The sequence below is a fragment of the Oncorhynchus gorbuscha genome, linkage group LG13 (genome assembly GCF_021184085.1).
Source record: "Oncorhynchus gorbuscha isolate QuinsamMale2020 ecotype Even-year linkage group LG13, OgorEven_v1.0, whole genome shotgun sequence".
Taxonomy (NCBI): Eukaryota; Metazoa; Chordata; class Actinopteri; order Salmoniformes; family Salmonidae; genus Oncorhynchus; species Oncorhynchus gorbuscha.
The window spans coordinates 68,743,286-68,766,222 of NC_060185.1; the positions used below are offsets into that span (position 1 = coordinate 68,743,286).

Here is a 22,937-nt window from a genome sequence, read left to right on the forward strand (position 1 = left end):
ATACGGGATTGGTAAAGGCCCAGTGCACTACTTTTGTTATACAGCCAAAAGGGTCCTTCAACTTTGAACAAAACTCCTTGAGGGTGAAAGCCAGACATTGTACATCTATGTACCAGTCATGCACCCACATAACACTGAACTGGCGATACCTTGACAAGATCACAGAATACATATTCCTGTTGAGTTAACAGTGACATTATTATGACAGGGCAGAGAAGCGACTTTCTTTGAATTATTTTGAGATCCGTCTGAAACAATTAAAGTGAATTAGAGGTCTTCTGTCGGACTAGTTGAATAATTTATCAATTCTAATTACCCTGGCAGAATTAAACACGTCTTATTATGCATGTAAATTATAGCTGTTTCAAATATTTTGATGTTTTCATGGATAGTGCCTTTGAATTATCAAGGTAGAAAAGCAGTATGTTAATGACCTTGGTGATGTTCTTTGAGTCAGGGCCGGATCAAGGCTTAAGCGACACAAGGAACTCAGTCGGGGTCTCAATTTACTGTTGAGAGGTAGAATAGTAGAATACACAAGGTGCATATACAAAATATGGCTGTGCATGAGATTTTTTTATCTTGTTATGTCAGTCACTGACAGTCACTCAATTTATCACGTTCCAGCTAACACATTTTAGATAGGTAAGTTAGTCTAGCCAACCAGGCACGCAGGGCACGTGGGGGCCCTGACCTCCAGGGGGCCCCCATTGATTTTGTTAGTCTCTTTCACTCAGATATCATTAACATTGCATAAGTCATGGGGAAATGTGTAGAATTGCAGGATATTAGTTTGAAAACTGCAAAAATGTTCTCTCTGCCCCATGTAAAAATGTGTAGAATTGCATGAAATGTGTCAAAAAATTAAAATAAATATATTTCCGACACACAGCAAAATGTGAATGAATGCGGTGAATTTTCTCAAGAGGGAAGGCCACTAAAATGTTTTTTTCTTTGGGGGGGGGCAACCAAATCTCGTTTAGGGCCCCCAGAAGGCTAGAACCCCAGAAGGCTAGATCCGGCCCTGCATTGAGTAATATTTTGTCATCATAATGAGTATGTTACTGGCAGGCATTATGTGAATACCTAGCTCGCAATTTCTATATATGAGTATCTATGAACATCTGGTACGTAGATACAGGAGAGGATGATGGGGTGTGAGAGGGTGCAGAATGATGTTGCTGATGATGTTTCATTATTACGGATCACTTTCCACCGGTCTCCTTTTTTGGGGAATGTACAGTAAAGGTGTACAGTGTTTGGGGAATGTACAGTAAAGGTTGGGAATATGGGAAGGCAGTGTTCTCAGTGTTCCGTCCACCAGACTTGTATCACTTGCTGTAATTGGTCAGAGACTCTTCATTAGACCACTTAGAGGCTCTGACTCCTAGAGGAAACATCTACAGCTGTGTTACACACACTTAACACAGTCCCTAACTACAGTAATGTGGCAGCCATCTCCAATCCAATTTAGACTTAATTACAACACGAACGAGAGGAGAGCAAGAAGACATAGCAAAATTCAAAATGTTTTGAGTAAAAAAAATACCTGAAGCACAAAGTAAATAAAAGGATAAAGAGGAAAATGTAAAGAGAAGTAAAGAGCTGTCTGATGGAGAGGAATTGTGATACTGCTCACGCAAGTCACACAAACCTCACAACGCCTTAGCAGTTTCTGAAAAAGGCAAAACACATTTTAAATCCCCCAAAAAGTTCAATGGAGTGAGATGACCTTTCTTTGAGTAAGCTGTCACACATAGTTCCCTTAGTGTCAGGCAGTACAAAGAGATCACAACACAGAGAGCAATTTAGGCCTTTTTTACACATCAATTACTGCTAGACCAGGGCATTCTGTCATAGCTTTTGATCTAGATACAGAGACCGCTCACTGTGTTCTGCAATAATATCGCACGGTCTCACTTCAGTATCCCACGTTTGTCCAGGGGAGGAAAAACGTCAAATCTCTACCTTTACGTTTAGGCATTCATTCCACTTGTTTAAGGTAAGGGTGACGGTTTGGGATGATAAGGGATGTCATTATAGCAACCCATGATCTAACTGAGTTTGAGTACAATACATGATCATGTTAGTTGCTGTTAACGTTAACATGGTTGTTTAACTGCTAGGCAAGAGTGTTAGAACATGTCATGTCGTGTCCCCTTTAAAATGAATAAGGCACATACCCACCTTATGCATACCTCGGCTTCTGTTCAGTCACTTATTAAGTGATGCTACCAGCATGTTGCACCTCTGTGCTCGTGCACACACACACACACACACACACACACACACACACACACACACACACACACACACACACACACACACACACACACACACACACACACACACACACACACACACACACACACACACACACACACACACACACACACACACACACACACACACACACACAGTATGTAAATCATAATGCAATAGTGTATTGAGAGGTAAGAGTACATGTTGATGGATGACTCCAGGTTTTACATCCCTATTTTGTGGTAAAATGCTGAGTGGACTGAATGGATCTGGTGCAATGGACTCATCCATCACTGGCCTTCAGAGGGGGGATGGAGGCGACCATCAAGGCATTTTATTTAATGGAAGTCACACTGAACATATGGACTGTACATATGGACTGTCTTTTATCAAACAAAGACTAAGCAAACATGGCCAATCAGTTTTTCAGTGGTTTCAACATTCAGTGGAGCCTGTTTGTAATTTGCATTTATGAATAACAAATAAAACTTTAATACATGGAACTTATTTTCTTGAGTGCCTCAGCCAGGAATTTACTTGAGTAGCTAGAACACTTAACGTGAACAGTCTGATTTATTAAGGCCCGACAAAATGAGTGTACGTCGACGGAATAGACATACCAAGCTAGATGAGTTGCTTAAGCGTTAAGAAAGGCCTTTCGTGGTCGTCTGTCTGGATGACTGAGCCAGTGGCGGAGACAAGACGTGGCGGGTGACGGCCATTTTCTGAGTACCGCTGTGCCCACGTCCGGTCTGAGTAATACGGCACTCCTCGGTAGCGTAGTGCGGTAGAGCTGCCTGGCACCATATGGTATGGCATGCGGTTCAGTGCCCAGGATTGATTGGAGCAGAGTGGAGAGAGAGGAAGTGAGGGATCCTAATCGGGTGCTTTCTCATCCAGATGCACAATAAATGCTGTGTAGAACAAGATTATCATCAGGATCACGTGGTAATGAAGGGAAGGAAGAAGAGCCAGACTGGTGGAGGGAGGCTTGAAAACTCTATCTACCTGTGAGAGCTGGGGCAGAGGAGTGAGAGACAGAACAACAGATTCACAGGCCTATCTGTAGCTACGTGCTGGTGGGAGGAGCTATAGGAGGACGGTCTCATTGTCATGGCTGGAAAGGAATAAATGGAACATGTGGTTTCAATATGTTTTAGAATGTTCCATTTATTTCATTACAGCCATTACAATGAGCCCGTCCTCCTATGGCTCCTCCCACTAGCCTCCTCTGTTGTACATGCTTAAGTGAGTGTGTGTCGGGGTAGATGAGACAATTATTGTCAACGTGTGGAGATCCTCTGCCAAGCTCAGTGTAATAGTGTATTGTACTAATTAGTTATATACAATATACAGTAGTAGCACGCAGCCCTCTAGCAGTCACAGCTGTTGTTACTGCGGCTGTTGTTACTGCGGCTGTTGTTACTGAGGCTGGTGTTACTGAGGCTGTTGTTACTGCCGCTGTTGTTACTGCGGCTGTTGTTACTGAGGCTGTTGTTACTGAGGCTGTTGTTACTGCCGCTGTTGTTACTGCCGCTGTTGTTACTGCGGCTGTTGTTACTGAGGCTGTTGTTACTGCCGCTGTTGTTACTGAGGCTGTTGTTACTGCCGCTGTTGTTACTGAGGCTGTTGTTACTGCCGCTGTTGTTACTGAGGCTGTTGTTACTGAGGCTGTTGTTACTGCCGCTGTTGTTACTGCCGCTGTTGTTACTGCGGCTGTTGTTACTGAGGCTGTTGTTACTGCCGCTGTTGTTACTGAGGCTGTTGTTACTGCCGCTGTTGTTACTGAGGCTGTTGTTACTGCCACTGTTGTTACTGAGGCTGTTGTTACTGAGGCTGTTGTTACTGCCGCTGTTGTTACTGAGGCTGTTGTTACTGAGGCTGTTGTTACTGAGGCTGTTGTTACTGAGGCTGTTGTTACTGCCGCTGTTGTTACTGCCGCTGTTGTTACTGCCGCTGTTGTTACTGCCGCTGTTGTTACTGAGGCTGTTGTTACTGCCACTGTTGTTACTGCCGCTGTTGTTACTGAGGCTGTTGTTACTGCCGCTGTTGTTACTGCCGCTGTTGTTACTGAGGCTGTTGTTACTGAGGCTGTTGTTACTGCCGCTGTTGTTACTGTGGCTGTTGTTACTGAGAATGTTGTTACTGAGGCTGTTGTTACTGCCGCTGTTGTTACTGCCGCTGTTGTTACTGCCGCTATTGTTACTGCCGCTGTTGTTACTGCCGCTGTTGTTACTGCCGCTGTTGTTACTGCCACTGTTGTTACTGCCACTGTTGTTACTGCCACTGTTGTTACTGCCGCTGTTGTTACTGGGGCTGTTGTTACTGCCGCTGTTGTTACTGAGGCTGTTGTTACTGCCACTGTTGTTACTGCCGCTGTTGTTACTGAGGCTGTTGTTACTGCCGCTGTTGTTACTGCCACTGTTGTTACTGCCGCTGTTGTTACTGAGGCTGTTGTTACTACTGAGGCTGTTGTTACTGCCGCTGTTGTTACTGCCACTGTTGTTACTGCCGCTGTTGTTACTGCCGCTGTTGTTACTGAGGCTGTTGTTACTGAGGCTGTTGTTACTGCCGCTGTTGTTACTGCCGCTGCTGTTACTGAGGCTGTTGTTACTAAGGCTGTTGTTACTGCCACTGTTGTTACTGCTGCTGTTGTTACTGCCGCTGTTGTTACTGCGGCTGATGTTACTGAGGCTGTTGTTACTGCGGCTGTTGTTACTGAGGCTGTTGTTACTACCACTGTTGTTACTGCCGCTGTTGTTACTGAGGCTGTTGTTACTGCCACTGTTGTTACTGCCACTGTTGTTACTGCCGCTGTTGTTACTGAGGCTGTTGTTACTGCCGCTGTTGTTACTGCCGCTGTTGTTACTGATGCTGTTGTTACTGCCGCTGTTGTTACTGCTGCTGTTGTTACTGAGGCTGTTGTTACTGCCGCTGTTGTTACTGAGGCTGTTGTGACTGAGGCGATTGTTACTGCGGCTGTTGTTACTGCGGCTGTTGTTACTGAGGCTGTTGTTACTGCATGTCAAGCATAGGTGTAATAGGTGGCAGGGAAGTCAGGCGCAGGAGAGTCAAATGGAGTGTAAAATGGAGTCTTTTAATAATGTGCTCCATAATACTAAATGTACACAAACAAACAAACATGGGTACGAGGACCCGACGCGCACCTATACAACAATCACACTACACTGACAATAAAACAATCTCTGACAAAGACATGAGGGGAAACAGAGGGTTAAATACACAACAGGTAATGAATGGGATTGAAAACAGGTGTGTGGGAAGACAAGACAAAACCAATGGAAAATGAAAAAAGGATCAATGATAGCTAGAAGACCGGTGACGACGAACGCCGAGCACCACCCGAACAAGGAGAGGCAACGACTTCGGCAGAAGTTGTGACACTGCGGCTGTTGTTACTGAGGAGGTTGTTACTGCGGCTGTTGTTACTGCGGCTGTTGTTACTGAGGCCGTTGTTACTGCGGGTGTTGTTACTGAGGCGGTTGTTACTGCGGCTGTTGTTACTGCGGCTGTTGTTACTGAGGCCGTTGTTACCGAGGCCGTTGTTACTGCGGCTGTTGTTACTGCGGCTGTTGTTACTGAGGCCGTTGTTACTGTGGGTGTTGTTACTGAGGTTGTTGTTACTGAGGCCGTTGTTACTGCGGCTGTTGTTACTGAGGCCGTTGTTACTGCGGGTGTTGTTACTGCAGCTGTTGTTACTGCGGCTGTTGTTACTGAGGCCGTTGTTACTGTGGGTGTTGTTACTGAGGCTGTTGTTACTGAGGCCGTTGTTACTGAGGCCGTTGTTACTGAGGCCGTTGTTACTGAGGCTGTGTTTACTGAGGCCGTTGTTACTGAGGCCGTTGTTACTGAGGCCGTTGTTACTGAGGCAGTTGTTACTGAGGCCGTTGTTACTGAGGCCGTTGTTACTGAGGCTGTTGTTACTGAGGCCGTTGTTACTGAGGCCGTTGTTACTGAGGCCGTTGTTACTGAGGCCGTTGTTACTGAGGCTGTTGTTACTGAGGCTGTTGTTACTGAGGCCGTTGTTACTGATGCTGTTGTTACTGCGGGTGTTGTTATTGAGGCTGTTGTTACTGAGGCTGTTGTTACTGATGCTGTTGTTCCTGCGGGTGTTGTTACTGAGGCCGTTGTTACTGAGGCTGTTGTTACTGCGGGTGTTGTTACTGCGGCTGTTGTTACTGAGGCTGTTGTTACTGAGGCTGTTGTTACTGCGGGTGTTGTTACTGATGCTGTTGTTACTGAGGCTGTTGTTACTGACGCTGTTGTTACTGAGGCTGTTGTTACTGAGGCCGTTGTTACTGCGGGTGTTGTTACTGCGGGTGTTGTTACTGCGGGTGTTGTTACTGCGGCTGTTGTTACTACTGAGGCTGTTGTTACTGAGGCTGTTGTTACTGCGGGTTACTGTTGTTACTGATGCTGTTGTTACTGAGGCTGTTGTTACTGACGCTGTTGTTACTGAGGCTGTTGTTACTGAGGCTGTTGTTACTGAGGCCGTTGTTACTGCGGGTGTTGTTACTGCGGGTGTTGTTACTGCGGGTGTTGTTACTGCGGCTGTTGTTACTGAGGCTGTTGTTACTGAGGCCGTTGTTACTGCGGCTGTTGTTACTGTATCTCCTCTGATAGTTATCTACTTTTACATCATCAAGCCTTATTGGACTTTTTCTGAGTCTTCATGTGTAGCATCTCGTCAGATATATCACTGTAGCATGTACAGACCATTCCCAACCCACGTCTTCTCACTGTCTATCTGATTTTGTATTTATCTCAGTAGTTTGAGCACGAGGCTTAGGCTCCAGAGCAGGGCCCTGGGTGAATTAGCATTGCCTATGATCTGGGGACAGCTCTGCGTGGAGTGTGGAATTAGACTGGGGGTTAAGGGGATGAGTGTGACAGTGACAGCCTCTGATCCAGGACCAGACCATAATGAATGATTAGATTAAACCATGTTCCACACAGCTTATGGCTTTGAGTCCCACCGCCAACCGTCTAGCTTCTGCATCAAACCTCTGTTGTGGTTGAAACAACCCCTCGCCGTGCTGCGCCGTGAATCTCCTATCTTAAAACACAACCCACTGAGCACATCCTGCTGTGTGAGAGATGCTGTGCCAGGGGCCCCTCCTGTGCTGTGACTGCTGCTGCTGCGGGAACTCTGATAGGTTAAATACACCACATAATATGTCATCGATGTCACGGGAAGAAGATCACAAGCTGGAGTATCAGGTGGAAGGGAAAGCGTGCAGTAGCATAGCTACAGTATTTGATGTGGTGTCGGTTGGGGATATTCTCTCACTAAGTGGATAAACTATGTCGTGTTATGGTTATCCTGAGTGTTTTACCCACAAAGATATTTAGACAGGCTGTGTAAATGAATATACACCATAAGATCAACAGAAACAAAAATATGCTGTTGAGTATATATTCATTCATATATTCATGATTAATTAATAACGTTTTTTTTAAAGTGCTGTTTAACCAGACAAAACAGCCATTAGAAAACCGACTCATGCTCCCATAAAGCCACAGGGTCACGATAGAGGGGGACTCACACTTGGTTTATCTGAGTGAAATATGCAGCACATAATATCCATACCGCAGCCTTTGTCTGGGGAAATTGACTCAGCAAACTTTCGCAGGGACTCGTAATTAATGGTCCATAAATAATTGAGTCCTTTAAAAACAATTATCAGGCTGAGAGTGTGATGAAAAAGACTCACTACTTTAAATGGGGTCTGAAATTAGGAGAAACTATTTAGTCCTGAAGCTAACGCAGGTCAGAGCGGTGCGGAACAGAGCAGAGGCACCTGGCCTCTAACAATGGCTGATTGGCGACCGTGCTCTCAATCAGAGCTTCGATCTAGATTAGCTGCCTTCATCCGAGTATGGACATTGCATTCAAATGTCCTAAAGGAGAAAGTCTGACTAACTGTAGCTTGTTGATGCCCAGATACTTAAAAAAAAAACATTATCTAAAATTAATTTGTGAGGGAGAAAAAAACCTCATTATCTCCTTTCGTCCCGAGCCAACACTTTGCCCCCTGGGCACTGAACAAATGAATAAATGACAGAACGGGAAGAAAGAGAGAAAAGAGAAAAAAAAGGAGAGAAATTCCATCTGTCCACAACATTCAAATGAGGCTGCTCCACAGGCTGCGTCTGGCTGTGCCTTTCACTACTCTAAAGGTGAAACTCTTTCTCTCCCTCCCTGTGTTATGCCCCGACACCCCCAGGGATGTGTCACTGGGAAGTGTTTTTACTTCTACCACTGACAGGGAGGGGAGGAGTGAGGAGGGAGAGAGGGAGACAAAGAGACAAAGGTGTGGGAGAGAGAGGGGAATAGAGCTGAAAAAAAACACAATAATACCTCATTCTGTGTGCCCACCTGTACAGTGGGATGAAGCCATGACTGCTGGTGCTGGGGCTGGTGGGAAAGGGAACAGAACAGACTGTGTTGTTGATGAAGCCAAATCAGGGAGAAAATAGTACCCAGCAGCAGATGCCCCACTGGCATGGTTGGCATACCCTGCCTGTAATATTGATAAAGGTCAGAGGTCAAGTGGATGTGACCATTCCAGCTCAGCTGCTTCGTGTCAGAATGAATTTAATTTCCTGTTCCCAGTCAGATGTTGGCAACGTCGGGACATGTCTTCCTGTGGGGGACAGAATTCTGCAGTTCATTTGAATATTTCCGTGGCTTCCCACGGGCAAAAGGAGGGGTTCTTTTGTTTGTGTTTATCCTTGTTATTTCCAGTTATTCCTTGTTATTTCCAGTTATTTCTAGTTCTCTTGATACACTGCTATTGATTGAGGGTGGACATTGAAGTGCATTGCAATGTCTGTTTCTAAATCTCTTGAGTAGCTATGTCTTTCTGTGAATCTTACATTCATGGATGTTTGTGAATTTTTGAGAGGCTGAAAATACACCCTAACACTTAATAATGTCCTTGAGCGTTTTGCAGCGTATTTGGTGGATTTCGAAAGCTTTGGACAAGATCCACCTGGCTGAGAGGGAAGGAAGAGGTGTGTGAGTATATCTGCAGTGACTGTTCCAGCCCATAGCTTCTCAATCAGCCAATTATTTACAGCAGGACACAATTGAGCCAGTCAACCAGTCCAACGCACCCATCAATTATACAGTAGCATTCCCAGAAATCAATTAAGCAATCAGTGGGAAACAAAGCTTTCTAAGACCCACTCTGTTCCAGGACCACCGGAATATGGAAAATCACCCTGTCTGTCAACAAAGAAGTTCATCTCAAGATACTGCACAGCTTAAAGGTGTCATTCCGAGCCATGCAGGAGTCAGGAGAGAGATGAACACAGTTATATTTGCAGAATATTTTACACACACATACACGCACATGCACAGTCACGTATTGTAAGCACACAAAGATGATCAAACTCCCTCTAACAAGCACTCTCTCTCTCTCTCTCTGTCTCTCTCTTTCTTTCTCTCTCTCTCTCTCTCTGCTGTGCCCCAGGCGACCTGAGCGTGCGGGGTCAGAGCGGTCCAGCAGGGCATTGTGTTTCTTCCCTCTATCACATCACTCTGACTGTGTTAACTCAGAAGGCACTCAGTCGTGACGCAGGCACCTGCTCAGAGTACAAAGAGGGCCTGTTTGAGTGTAATGATTCCTAATGTACAATTATCCAGGTGCCAAGGAACATAAACATAAATACAAAATATTACCTCTCCATCAAGTACAGGGCTCAGCCATGCAGAAAGATACAGAGTGTATTACTGAGCAGTGGGCTCCCCCTTTGCCGACCGACGCAGAGGTCAAAAACTACCGGCCTTAAGGCAGCGAGAGCAAGGGTATGCACAATTGCAAAGACAAACACAGAACCAAACGTGTGTTAATAAAGGCGCAAGCAGGTGTGACTAACGAAGCGCTGAAAAAGGACATCCCACCCTGGACATTCATTACATTACATTTAGGTCATTTAGCAGACGCTCTTATCCAGAGCGACTTACAAATTGGTGCATTCACCTTATGACATCCAGTGGGACAGTCACTTAACAATAGTGCATCTAAAACTTAGGGGGGGTGGGGTGAGAGGGATTACTTAACCTATCCTAGGTATTCCTTAAAGAGGTGGGGTTTCAGGTGTCTCCGGAAGGTGGTGATTGACTCCGCTGTCCTGGCGTCGTGAGGGGGTTTGTTCCACCATTGGGGGGCCAGGGCAGCGAACAGTTTTGACTGGGCTGAGCGGGAGCTGTACTTCCTCAGTGGTAGGGAGGCGAGCAGGCCAGAGGTGGATGAACGCAGTGCCCTTGTTTGGGTGTAGGGCCTGATCAGAGCCTGGAGGTACTGAGGTGCCGTTCCCCTCACAGCTCCGTAGGCAAGCACCATGGTCTTGTAGCGGATGCGAGCTTCAACTGGAAGCCAGTGGAGAGAACGGAGGAGCGGGGTGACGTGAGAGAACTTGGGAAGGTTGAACACCAGACGGGCTGCGGCGTTCTGGATGAGTTGAAGGGGTTTAATGGCACAGGCAGGGAGCCCAGCCAACAGCGAGTTGCAGTAATCCAGACGGGAGATGACAAGTGCCTGGATTAGGACCTGCGCCGCTTCCTGTGTGAGGCAGGGTCGTACTCTGCGGATGTTGTAGAGCATGAACCTACAGGAACGGGCCACCGCCTTGATGTTAGTTGAGAACGACAGGGTGTTGTCCAGGATCACGCCAAGGTTCTTGGCGCTCTGGGAGGAGGACACAATGGAGTTGTCAACCGTGATGGCGAGATCATGGAACGGGCAGTCCTTCCCCGGGAGGAAGAGCAGCTCCGTCTTGCCGAGGTTCAGCTTGAGGTGGTGATCCGTCATCCACACTGATATGTCTGCCAGACATGCAGAGATGCGATTCGCCACCTGGTCATCAGAAGGGGGAAAGGAGAAGATTAATTGTGTGTCGTCTGCATAGCAATGATAAGAGAGACCATGTGAGGTTATGACAGAGCCAAGTGACTTGGTGTATAGCGAGAATAGGAGAGGGCCAAGAACAGAGCCCTGGGGGACACCAGTGGTGAGAGCGCGTGGTGAGGAGACAGATTCTCGCCACGCCACCTGGTAGGAGCGACCTGTCAGGTAGGACGCAACCAAGCGTGGGCCGCGCCGGAGATGCCCAACTCGGAGAGGGTGGAGAGGAGGATCTGATGGTTCACAGTATCGAAGGCAGCCGATAGATCTAGAAGGATGAGAGCAGAGGAGAGAGAGTTAGCTTTAGCAGTGCGGAGCGCCTCCGTGATACAGAGGAGAGCAGTCTCAGTTGAATGACTAGTCTTGAAACCTGACTGATTTGGATCAAGAAGGTCATTCAGAGAGAGATAGCGGGAGAGCTGGCCAAGGACGGCACGTTCAAGAGTTTTGGAGAGAAAAGAAAGAAGGGATACTGGTCTGTAATTGTTGACATCGGAGGGATCGAGTGTAGGTTTTTTCAGAAGGGGTGCAACTCTCGCTCTCTTGAAGACGGAAGGGACGTAGCCAACGGTCAGGGATGAGTTGATGAGCGAGGTGAGGTAAGGGAGAAGGTCTCCGGAAATGGTCTGGAGAAGAGAGGAGGGGATAGGGTCAAGCGGGCAGGTTGTTGGGCGGCCGGCCGTCACAAGACGCGAGATTTCATCAAGTATGTACAGAGCGTTACGGAAACCCTGTCATGGGCTACAGTGTTTACGCTTCTCTTTATGTCATCCAATGACACACTCTGTTAGAAGACGCTGACATCCATTTCAAGACATTGCCTTCTATCTTTCTCTACCCTCTCGCTCCCTCACCCCCCTCACCCCCTCTCTCTCAAGATATTTCTCTCTCTTGCCAAAGCAAGTGAAAATAAAAATAAACAAATCAGGAATGAAGAGTAAACATTATTCTATCTCTGTATATCAGACTCTCTCTCTCTCTCTTTCTCTCTCTCTCTCTCTCTCTCTCTCTCTCTCTCTCTCTCTCTCTCTCTCTCTCTCTCTCTCTCTCTCTCTCTCTGTATATCAGAAACATATTGTCCAGGAAGTTGTCTGGAAGGGATTGGATATATTGTCGCCTAATGGTTTTTTGGTAGATTTCCACACTAGTTTCCTTCCATCTATAGCATTACGTAATGGTATTCAGTTACTTTGGCTTTGATGCCTCTGGACTGAGCATATCTCTGTTCAAGTAGAGTGTGATTTTGCTGTGATCTGAGAGGGATGTCAGTGGACTGACTGTGAACGCTCTAAGAGACCCTGGGTTGAAGTCAGTGATAAAGTGGTCTACAGTACTACTGCCAAGAGATGAGCTATAGGTGTACCTACCAAAGGAGTTCCCTCGAAGCCTACCATTGACTATGTACATACCCAGCTGTCATGTTTGTCATTTATTATCTTGTCTTGTCCCTGTGCTTCCCATTCTATTCGTTTCCCTCTGCTGGTCTTATTTGGTTCTTTCCCTCCTTCTAGCCCTCTCTCTCCCCCTCCCTCTCTCACTCTCTCGCTCTCTCTTCTCTCTATCGTTCCGTTCCTGCTCCCAGCTGTTCCTATTCCCCTAATCATCATTTAGTCTTCCCACACCTGTTCCCGATCCTTTCCCCCTGATTAGAGTCCCTATTTATTCCTTTGTGTTCCGTTCCTGTGCCGTCGGTTCCTTGTTTTGTATTCACCATGCTGTGATTGCGTTTCGCCCTGTCCTGTCGTGTTTTTTGCCGTGATTGTGTATCACCCTGTCCTGTCGTGTTTTGTGCCTTCATCAGACGCTGCGTGTGAGCAGGTGTCTCAGTCGACTACGGCCTGCGCCTACCCGAAGCGACCTGCAGTCTGTGGCCGCTTCTCCAGTTGTTTTCCCCTCTACAAATCTAGAGGATTTCAGTTATTCCGTTTTGAACATTAATAAACTCTGTTTCTGTTAAGTCGCGTTTGGGTCCTCTTTCACCAGCATGACAGAAGGAACCGACCAAGGAATGGACCCAGCGACTTCAGACGCTGTTTACACTGCCGTCAAGATCCAAGGAGCCATGCTCGGCAGACACGAGCAGGAATTGTCTGCTGCTCGCCATGCCGTGGAGAACCTGGCCGCTCAGGTTTCCGACCTCTCTGGACAGTTCCAGAATCTACGTCTCGTGCCACCTGTTACTTCCTGGCCTGCCGAGCCTCCAGAACCTAGGGTTAATAACCCACCTTGCTACTCCGGGCAGCCCACTGAGTGCCGCTCCTTTCTCACGCAGTGTGAGATTGTGTTCTCTCTCCAACCCAACACATACTCTAGAGAGAGAGCTCGAGTTGCTTACGTCATTTCACTCCTTACTGGCCGGGCTCGAGAATGGGGCACAGCTATCTGGGAGGCAAGGGCTGATTGCTCTAACAAATTCCAGAACTTTAAAGAGGAGATGATTCGGGTTTTTGACCGTTCAGTTTTTGGTGGGGAGGCTTCTAGGGCCCTGGCTTCCTTATGCCAAGGTGAACGGTCCATAACGGATTATTCCATTGAGTTTCGCACTCTTGCTGCCTCTAGTGAGTGGAACGAGCCGGCGCTGCTCGCTCGTTTTCTGGAGGGACTCCACGCAGTGGTTAAGGATGAGATTCTCTCCCGGGAGGTTCCTTCAGATGTGGACTCTTTGATTGCTCTCGCCATCCGCATAGAACGACGGGTAGATCTTCGTCACCGGGCTCGTGGAAGAGAGCTCGCATCAACGGTGTTTCCCTGCTCCGCATCGCAACCATCTCCCTCCTCTGGCTTTGAGACTGAGCCCATGCAGCTGGGAGGGATTCGCATCTCGACTAAGGAGAGGGAACGGAGGATCACCAACCGCCTGTGCCTCTATTGCGGAGTTGCTGGACATTTTGTTAATTCATGTCCAGTAAGAGGCCAGAGCCCATCAGTAAGCGGAGGGCTACTGGTGAGCGCTACTACTCAGGTCCCTTCATCTAGATCTTGTACTACTATGTCGGTCCATCTACGCTGGACCGGTTTGCTACATGCAGTGCCTTGATTGACTCTGGGGCTGAGGGTTGTTTCATGGACGAAGCATGGGTTCGGAAACATAACATTCCTTTCAGACCGTTAGACAAGCCTACGCCCATGTTTGCCTTAGATGGTAGTCATCTTCCCAGTATCAAATTTGAGACACTACCTTTAACTCTCACAGTATCTGGTAACCACAGTGAGACTATTTCTTTTTTGATTTTCCGTTCACCGTTTACACCTGTTGTTTTGGGTCATCCCTGGCTAGTATGTCATAATCCTTCTATTAATTGGTCTAGTAATTCTATCCTATCCTGGAACGTTTCTTGTCATGTGAAGTGTTTAATGTCTGCCATCCCTCCCGTTTCTTCTCTCCCTACTTCTCAGGAGGAACCTGGCGATTTGACAGGAGTGCCGGAGGAATATCATGATCTGCGCACGGTCTTCAGTCGGTCCCGAGCCAACTCCCTTCCTCCTCACCGGTCGTATGATTGTAGTATTGATCTCCTTCCAGGGACCACGCCTCCTCGAGGTAGACTATACTCTCTGTCGGCTCCCGAACGTAAGGCTCTCGAGGATTATTTGTCTGTGTCTCTTGACGCCGGTACCATAGTGCCTTCTTCTTCTCCGGCCGGGCGGGGTTCTTTTTTGTTAAGAAGAAGGACGGTACTCTGCGCCCCTGCGTGGATTATCGAGGGCTGAATGACATAACGGTTAAGAATCGTTATCCGCTTCCCCTTATGTCATCAGCCTTCGAGATTCTGCAGGGAGCCAGGTGCTTTACTAAGTTGGACCTTCGTAACGCTTACCATCTCGTGCGCATCAGAGAGGGGGACGAGTGGAAAACGGCGTTTAACACTCCGTTAGGGCATTTTGAGTACCGGGTTCTGCCGTTCGGTCTCGCCAATGCGCCAGCTGTTTTTCAGGCATTAGTTAATGATGTTCTGAGAGACATGCTGAACATTTTTGTTTTTGTCTATCTTGACGATATCCTGATTTTTTTCTCCGTCACTCGAGATTCATGTTCAGCACGTTCGACGTGTTCTACAGCGCCTTTTAGAGAATTGTCTCTACGTAAAGGCTGAGAAGTGCTCTTTTCATGTCTCCTCCGTTACTTTTCTCGGTTCCGTTATTTCCGCTGAAGGCATTCAGATGGATTCCGCTAAGGTCCAAGCTGTCAGTGATTGGCCCGTTCCAAGGTCACGTGTCGAGTTGCAGCGCTTTTAGGTTTCGCTAATTTCTATCGGCGTTTCATTCGTAATTTCGGTCAAGTTGCTGCCCCTCTCACAGCTCTTACTTCTGTCAAGACGTGTTTTAAGTGGTCCGGTTCCGCCCAGGGAGCTTTTGTTCTTCTAAAAGAACGTTTTACGTCCGCTCCTATCCTCGTTACTCCTGACGTCACTAGACAATTCATTGTCGAGGTTGACGCTTCAGAGGTAGGCGTGGGAGCCATTCTATCCCAGCGCTTCCAGTCTGACGATAAGGTTCATCCGTGCGCTTATTTTTCTCATCGCCTGTCGCCATCTGAGCGCAACTATGATGTGGGTAACCGTGAACTGCTCGCCATCCGCTTAGCCCTAGGCGAATGGCGACAGTGGTTGGAGGGGGCGACCGTTCCTTTTGTCGTTTGGACAGACCATAAGAACCTTGAGTACATCCGTTCTGCCAAACGACTTAATGCCCGTCAAGCTCGTTGGGCGTTGTTTTTCGCTCGTTTCGAGTTTGTGATTTCTTACCGTCCGGGTAGCAAGAACACCAAGCCTGATGCCTTATCCCGTCTGTTTAGTTCTTCTGTGGCTTCTACTGATCCCGAGGGGATTCTTCCTTATGGGCGTGTTGTCGGGTTGACAGTCTGGGAATTGAAAGACAGGTTAAGCAAGCACTCACGCACACTGCGTATTGCTTGTCCTAGTAACCTCCTTTTCGTTCCTGTTTCCACTCGTCTGGCTGTTCTTCAGTGGGCTCACTCTGCCAAGTTAGCTGGTCATCCCGGTGTTCGAGGCACTCTTGCGTCTATTCGCCAGCGCTTTTGGTGGCCGACTCAGGAGCGTGACACGCGCCGTTTCGTGGCTGCGTGTTCAGACTGCGCGCAGAAGAAGTCTGGTAATTTTTTTCTGCTTCTGCTCCTGGTCTTGCTGGGTCTCAGTCTGTTCCCTGCCATCGCATCTCTCCTGTTCTTGTCCCTGCCCTTGCTGTGTCTCAGTCTGTCCCTAGTTCTCATTTTTTTTTTTTAGAGTAGTACCCTAGTTTCCCTTTTTATCGTTTTTCGTTACGGTCCTGAGGAGAGGAGTTGGGTTCTTTCTCGGGACGTGCTGGACCGTTTGATCTATGATTTCCTCCGTTGCCGCCAGTGTTCCTCCTCGAGAGCGCCAGGAGGCGCTCGGTGAGTGGGGGGTACTGTCATGTTTGTCATTTATTATCTTGTCTTGTCCCTGTGCTTCCCATTCTATTCGTTTCCCTCTGCTGGTCTTATTTGGTTCTTTCCCTCCTTCTAGCCCTCTCTCTCCCCCTCCCTCTCTCACTCTCTCGCTCTCTCTTCTCTCTATCGTTCCGTTCCTGCTCCCAGCTGTTCCTATTCCCCTAATCATCATTTAGTCTTCCCACACCTGTTCCCGATCCTTTCCCCTGATTAGAGTCCCTATTTATTCCTTTGTGTTCCGTTCCTGTGCCGTCGGTTCCTTGTTTTGTATTCACCATGCTGTGATTGCGTTTCGCCCTGTCCTGTCGTGTTTTTTGCCGTGATTGTGTATCACCCTGTCCTGTCGTGTTTTGTGCCTTCATCAGACGCTGCGTGTGAGCAGGTGTCTCAGTCGACTACGGCCTGCGCCTACCCGAAAAGCGACCTGCAGTCTGTGGCCGCTTCTCCAGTTGTTTTCCCCTCTACAAATCTAGAGGATTTCAGTTATTCCGTTTTGAACATTAATAAACTCTGTTTCTGTTAAGTCGCGTTTGGGTCCTCTTTCACCAGCATGACACCCAGCATCCAACAGAGCTGCAGTTGTGACCCATTTGTGTTAGTTATATTGTTGTAGTTGTGTCTAAGGGGGCATATGAGGGAAGGAATGCTGTCGGCTCTGGGTAGGTGTTTGCCCCCCTTTGTGCTGAGGGTGTCAGATTCTTGTCCAGTTCTGGCATTTAGGTCGCCACAGAGTAGTACATGTCCCTGAGCCTGGGAAATTGTTGCTCTCCCCCTCCAGGGTGGAGAAGCTGTCCTTGTTAAAGTAAAGGGATTCTATTGGGGAGATATAATAGCACACATAAGGACATTTTTTCTCAGTTGAGATCAATTCCTTATTAATTTCTAGCCATACGTAAAATGTTCCTGTTTTGACTCATTTAACGGAGTGGGTTAGAACTGCTCTATAGACAATTAGCATACCCTTGAGTCTCTTCCCTGTTTCACACCTGGTGGTTTGGTGGATGGGACTACCAGCTTTCTGTAACCGAGAGGGCAACCAGTGGATGTGACTCCTTTATATCATGTATCTTGTAGGATGACAATGTCTGTATTTCCAATACTTTGATGAAGTCTGTGTTCCTTCTCTTTAGGCCAAAGGCAGATGACCTCAGACCTTTTATATGACAGGATGAGATAGTAAAAGCTTTGTGTTCCATCGTGTCTAGTGTTGTTTTTGTGTGGTTTAGGCCCGGTCCATCACAGTAGGTGTGAGCAGAGAATGTTGAGCATCTGATACATACCTCTTGGGTCGCATGATGGGGCTTGGGCGGGTATAATAGTGAGGGTTGGGCCTGTTGCTCTGCTCACGGCCTGGGCATATGTCCTGCTATCATGTTGAGGTCCTTGCCGCAGGGGCGGGGGGCATTTGGTGGGCAGAAGGGGCAGAGGTCTGATATGGCGGAACCTATATAGGGTGTAGCCAGGGTTTGCTTGGGTGGTCTTAGCTGGTTGGGGTGTGGCTGGTGATGCTGTGGTCTGGGTGTAGGTCCTCTTGGCGTGGGTTCTCTCGGTGCAGGTCCTTCAGGAGTGGATTTTGCAGGTCTGGGAGGGTGTCTTGCTGTTCTGGGTGGGGTGTCTGTTGCTCTGTTGCTCCTGTGTGAGGTGCTGGAGCTACCGTTGAGGGTGATGTCCTTCAGGGTCCTGGCAAAAGTTGGGATTGCTGCCTTGTAGAGGTGGACCAGGTTGTAAAGGCTGTTCAAGTCCATTGTGGAGTGGTGGGACAGGTAGACATTAGGTTTTGAGGCATAGTCTCACGAAATGATTGCATTCACCTGCTGTATGGTGGCAGTGTAAAACTGTTTTTGTGGTAGTAGGGTGGAGATAACTACTTGTGCTTTGGGGAAAGTGGAAGAAGCTTTTTCAATAACTCATTTGATTGCTGTGGCTATCCTTTCCAGCTGGGCCCTCAGGTAATTTATGTGAATTATGTGAATTATGTTGTGGCTGGGGGACCCTATTCTGTTCTCTGACAACAGCTCTAGGTCATGCCTGTTCGGGAAAAAGTTTATCCTCTTCAATGTATTTGCCATTTGAGTCAATGAGGAGCACAATCTCTGGCTTTTGTGTGTCCTCAGTGGATGTGTGGGGGTTGTCAAGAGAGCTATCAGGGGAGCTGACAGGGGGGCTGTTAGGAGTGGGTGGGGTCTGTTGGGTTGGTGAGTCAATTATATGCATATTCTAGCATCTGGTTCTGAGAAATAGGCAGTTTATTTTGGGAACGTTATTTTTCAAAAACTGCTCCTCCATCACTGAGAGGGATAAACTCACACGGGGGGGACTCTCTGAGCGCCAACATGTCTCTCTCCAGCTCTGTGAGTTTATCACTCTCAGTGATGGAGGAGCAGTGCAGTTGTGGGACCAGGGATGGTTCAGTGCTGGAGGGGGGGGGGGGTTACCCTCGTCTGCAGGACAGTTTGAAGAGGTGTGATCAGACTCACTCAGGGTGGGGGAGTCGTCACACAGAGAGAGAGCTTTTCCTGCTGTGCTCTCTCTTTGATCCTGTAGAAGCCCTGCTGAAACTGCGTGAGGAGGCCCTGCACCATTACTGTCCCAGACTTGTACACGTTGACAGAGGTTGTTTCAATTTCCTCAATGTCTAGTATTCTGAATTTCTACCCTGGGCTAATACCCTCTCTCTTGAAATAGGGGATGGTCTGGTTAATATAGCACAATGCCAGGGGATGATCTGGTTAATATAGCACCAGGCCAGGGGATGGTCTGGTTAATATAGCACCATGCCAGGGGATGGTCTGCGTTAATATAACACCATGCCAGGGGATGGTCTGATTAATATAGCACCATGCCAGGGGGTGGTCTGTGTTAATATAGCACCATGCCAGGGGATGGTCTGTGTTAATATAGCACCATGCCAGGGGATGGTCTGTGTTAATATAGCACCATGCCAGGGGATGGTCTGGTTAATATAGCACCATGCCAGGGGATGGTCTGTGTTAATACAGCTCCATGCCAGGGGATGGTCTGTGTTAATATAGCACCATGCCAGGGGATGGTCTGTGTTAATATAGCACCATGCCAGGGGATGGTCTGGTTAATATAGCACCATGCCAGGGGATGGTCTGGTTAATATAGCTCTATGCCAGGGGATGGTCTGTGTTAATATAGCACCATGCCAGGGGATGGTCTGTGTTAATATAGCACCATGCCAGGGGATGGTCTGGTTAATATAGCACCATGCCAGGGGATGGTCTTGTTAATATAGCACCATGCCAGGGGATGGTCTGTGTTAATATAGCACCATGCCAGGGGATGGTCTGGTTAATATAGCACCATGCCAGGGGATGGTCTTGTTAATATAGCACCATGCCAGGGGATGGTCTGTGTTAATATAGCACCATGCCAGGGGATGGTCTTGTTAATATAGCACCATGCCAGGGGATGGTCTGTGTTAATATAGCACCATGCCAGGAGATGGTCTGGTTAATATAGCTCTATGCCAGGGGATGGTCTGGTTAATATAGCACCATGCCAGGGGATGGTCTTGTTAATATAGCACCATGCCAGGGGATGGTCTGTGTTAATATAGCACCATGCCAGGGGATGGTCTGGTTAATCCCACCTCTCTAAAAACAAGTCTCTCACCGTTGCCGCCTGCTATAGAACACCCTCTGCCCCCAGCTGTGCTCTGGACACCATATGTGAACTGATTGCCCCCCATCTATCTTCAGAGCTCGTGCTGCTAGGCGACCTAAACTGGAACATGCTTAACACCCCAGCCATCCTACAATCTAAACTTGATGCCCTCAATCTCACTCAAATTATCAATGAACCTACCAGGTACCCCCCCAAAGCCTTAAACACGGGCACCCTCATAGATATCATCCTAACCAACTTCCCCTCTAAATACACCTCTGCTGTCTTCAACCAAGATCTCAGCAATCACTGCCTCATTGCCTGCATCCGTAATGGGTCAGCGGTCAAACGACCTCCTCTCATCACTGTAAAACGCTCCCTGAAACACTTCAGCGAGCAGGCCTTTCTAATCGACCTGGCCGGGGTATCCTGGAAGGATATTGATCTCATCCCGTCAGTAGAGGATGCCTGGATATTTTTTTTAAATGCCTTCCTAACCATCTTAAATAAACATGCCCCAGTCAAGAAATTTAGAACCAGGAACAGATATAGCCCTTGGTTCTCCCCAGACCTGACTGCCCTTAACCAACACAAAAACATCCTATGGCGTTCTGCATTAGCATCGAACAGCCCCTGTGATATGCGGCTATTCAGAGAAGCTAGAAACCGTTATACACAGGCAGTTAGAAAAGCCAAGGCTAGCTTTTTCAAGCAGAAATTTGCTTCCTGCAACACTAACTCAAAAAAGTTCTGGGACACTGTAAAGTCCATGGAGAATAAGAACACCTCCTCCCAGCTGCCCACTGCACTGAAGATAGGAAACACTGTCACCACTGATAAATCCACCATAATTGAGAATTTCAATAAGCATTTTTCTACGGCTGGCCATGCTTTCCACCTGGCTACTCCTACCCCGGTCAACAGCACTGCACCCCCAACAGCAACTCGCCCAAGCCTTCCCCATTTCTCCTTCTCCCAAATCCATTCAGCTGATGTTCTGAAAGAGCTGAAAAATCTGGACCCCTACAAATCAGCCGGGCTAGACAATCTGGACCCTTTCTTTCTAAAATGATCTGCCGAAATTGTTGCCACCCCTATTACTAGCCTGTTCAACCTCTCTTTCGTGTCGTCTGAGATTCCCAAAGATTGGAAAGCAGCTGCGGTCATCCCCCTCTTCAAAGGGGGGGACACTCTTGACCCAAACTGCTACAGACCTATATCTATCCTACCATGCCTTTCTAAGGTCTTCGAAAGCCAAGTCAACAAACAGATTACCGACCATTTCGAATCTCACCATACCTTCTCTGCTATGCAATCTGGTTTCAGAGCTGGTCATGGGTGCACCTCAGCCACGCTCAAGGTCCTAAACGATATCTTAACCGCCATCGATAAGAAACATTACTGTGCAGCCGTATTCATTGATCTGGCCAAGGCTTTCGATTCTGTCAACCACCACATCCTCATCGGCAGACTCGACAGCCTTGGTTTCTCAAATGATTGCCTCGCCTGGTTCACCAACTACTTCTCTGATAGAGTTCAGTGTGTCAAATCGGAGGGTCTGCTGTCCGGACCTCTGGCAGTCTCTATGGGGGTGCCACAGGGTTCAATTCTTGGACCGACTCTCTTCTCTGTATACATCAATGAGGTCGCTCTTGCTGCTGGTGACTCCCTGATCCACCTCTACGCAGACGACACCATTCTGTATACTTCCGGCCCTTCTTTGGACACTGTGTTAACAACCCTCCAGGCAAGCTTCAATGCCATACAACTCTCCTTCCGTGGCCTCCAATTGCTCTTAAATACAAGTAAAACTAAATCCATGCTCTTCAACCGATCGCTACCTGCACCTACCCGCCTGTCCAACTTCACTACTCTTGACTGCTCTGACTTAGAATACGTGGACAACTACAAATACTTAGGTGTCTGGTTAGACTGTAAACTCTCCTTCCAGACCCATATCAAACATCTCCAATCCAAAGTTAAATCTAGAATTGGCTTCCTATTTCGCAACAAAGCATCCTTCACTCATGCTGCCAAACATACCCTTGTAAAACTGACCATCCTACCAATCCTCGACTTTGGCGATGTCATTTACAAAATAGCCTCCAATACCCTACTCAACAAATTGGATGCAGTCTATCACAGTGCAATCTGTTTTGTCACCAAAGCCCCATATACTACCCACCATTGCGACCTGTACGCTCTCGTTGGCTGGCCCTCGCTCCATACTCGTTGCCAAACCCACTGGCTCCATGTCATCTACAAGACCCTGCTAGGTAAAGTCCCCCCTTATCTCAGATCGCTGGTCACCATAGCATCTCCCACCTGTAGCACACGCTCCAGCAAGTATATATCTCTGGTCACCCCCAAAACCAATTCTCTCTTTGTCCGCCTCTCCTTCCAGTTCTCTGCTGCCAGTGACTGGAACGAACTGCAAAAATCTCTGAAACTGGAAACACTTATCTCCCTCACTAGCTTTAAGCACCAACTGTCAGAGCATCTTACAGATTACTGCACCTGTACATAGCCCACCTATAATTTAGCCCAAACAACTACCTCTTTCCCAACTGTATTTAATTTATTTATTTATTTTGCTCCTTTGCACCCCATTATTTTTATTTCTACTTTGCACATTCTTCCATTGCAAAACTACCATTCCAGTGTTTTACTTGCTATATTGTATT

At 47.6% G+C, this 22,937-nt stretch overlaps 1 protein-coding gene across 1 annotated transcript; it reads right to left on the reverse strand.

The window, feature by feature from the left end:
- Positions 1-3,635: 3,635 nt before the first annotated feature.
- On the reverse strand, positions 3,636-7,465 carry LOC123992359 (putative uncharacterized protein DDB_G0286901). The gene is made up of 5 exons (XM_046293508.1): positions 7,267-7,465; positions 6,676-6,910; positions 5,728-6,581; positions 5,666-5,681; positions 3,636-5,280 (listed from the first exon to the last, which is right to left on the reverse strand). The coding sequence occupies exons 1-5, from the start codon at positions 7,463-7,465 to the stop codon at positions 3,636-3,638; spliced, it is 2,949 nt and encodes a 982-aa protein (XP_046149464.1).
- Between the last annotated feature and the right edge of the window lie 15,472 nt (positions 7,466-22,937).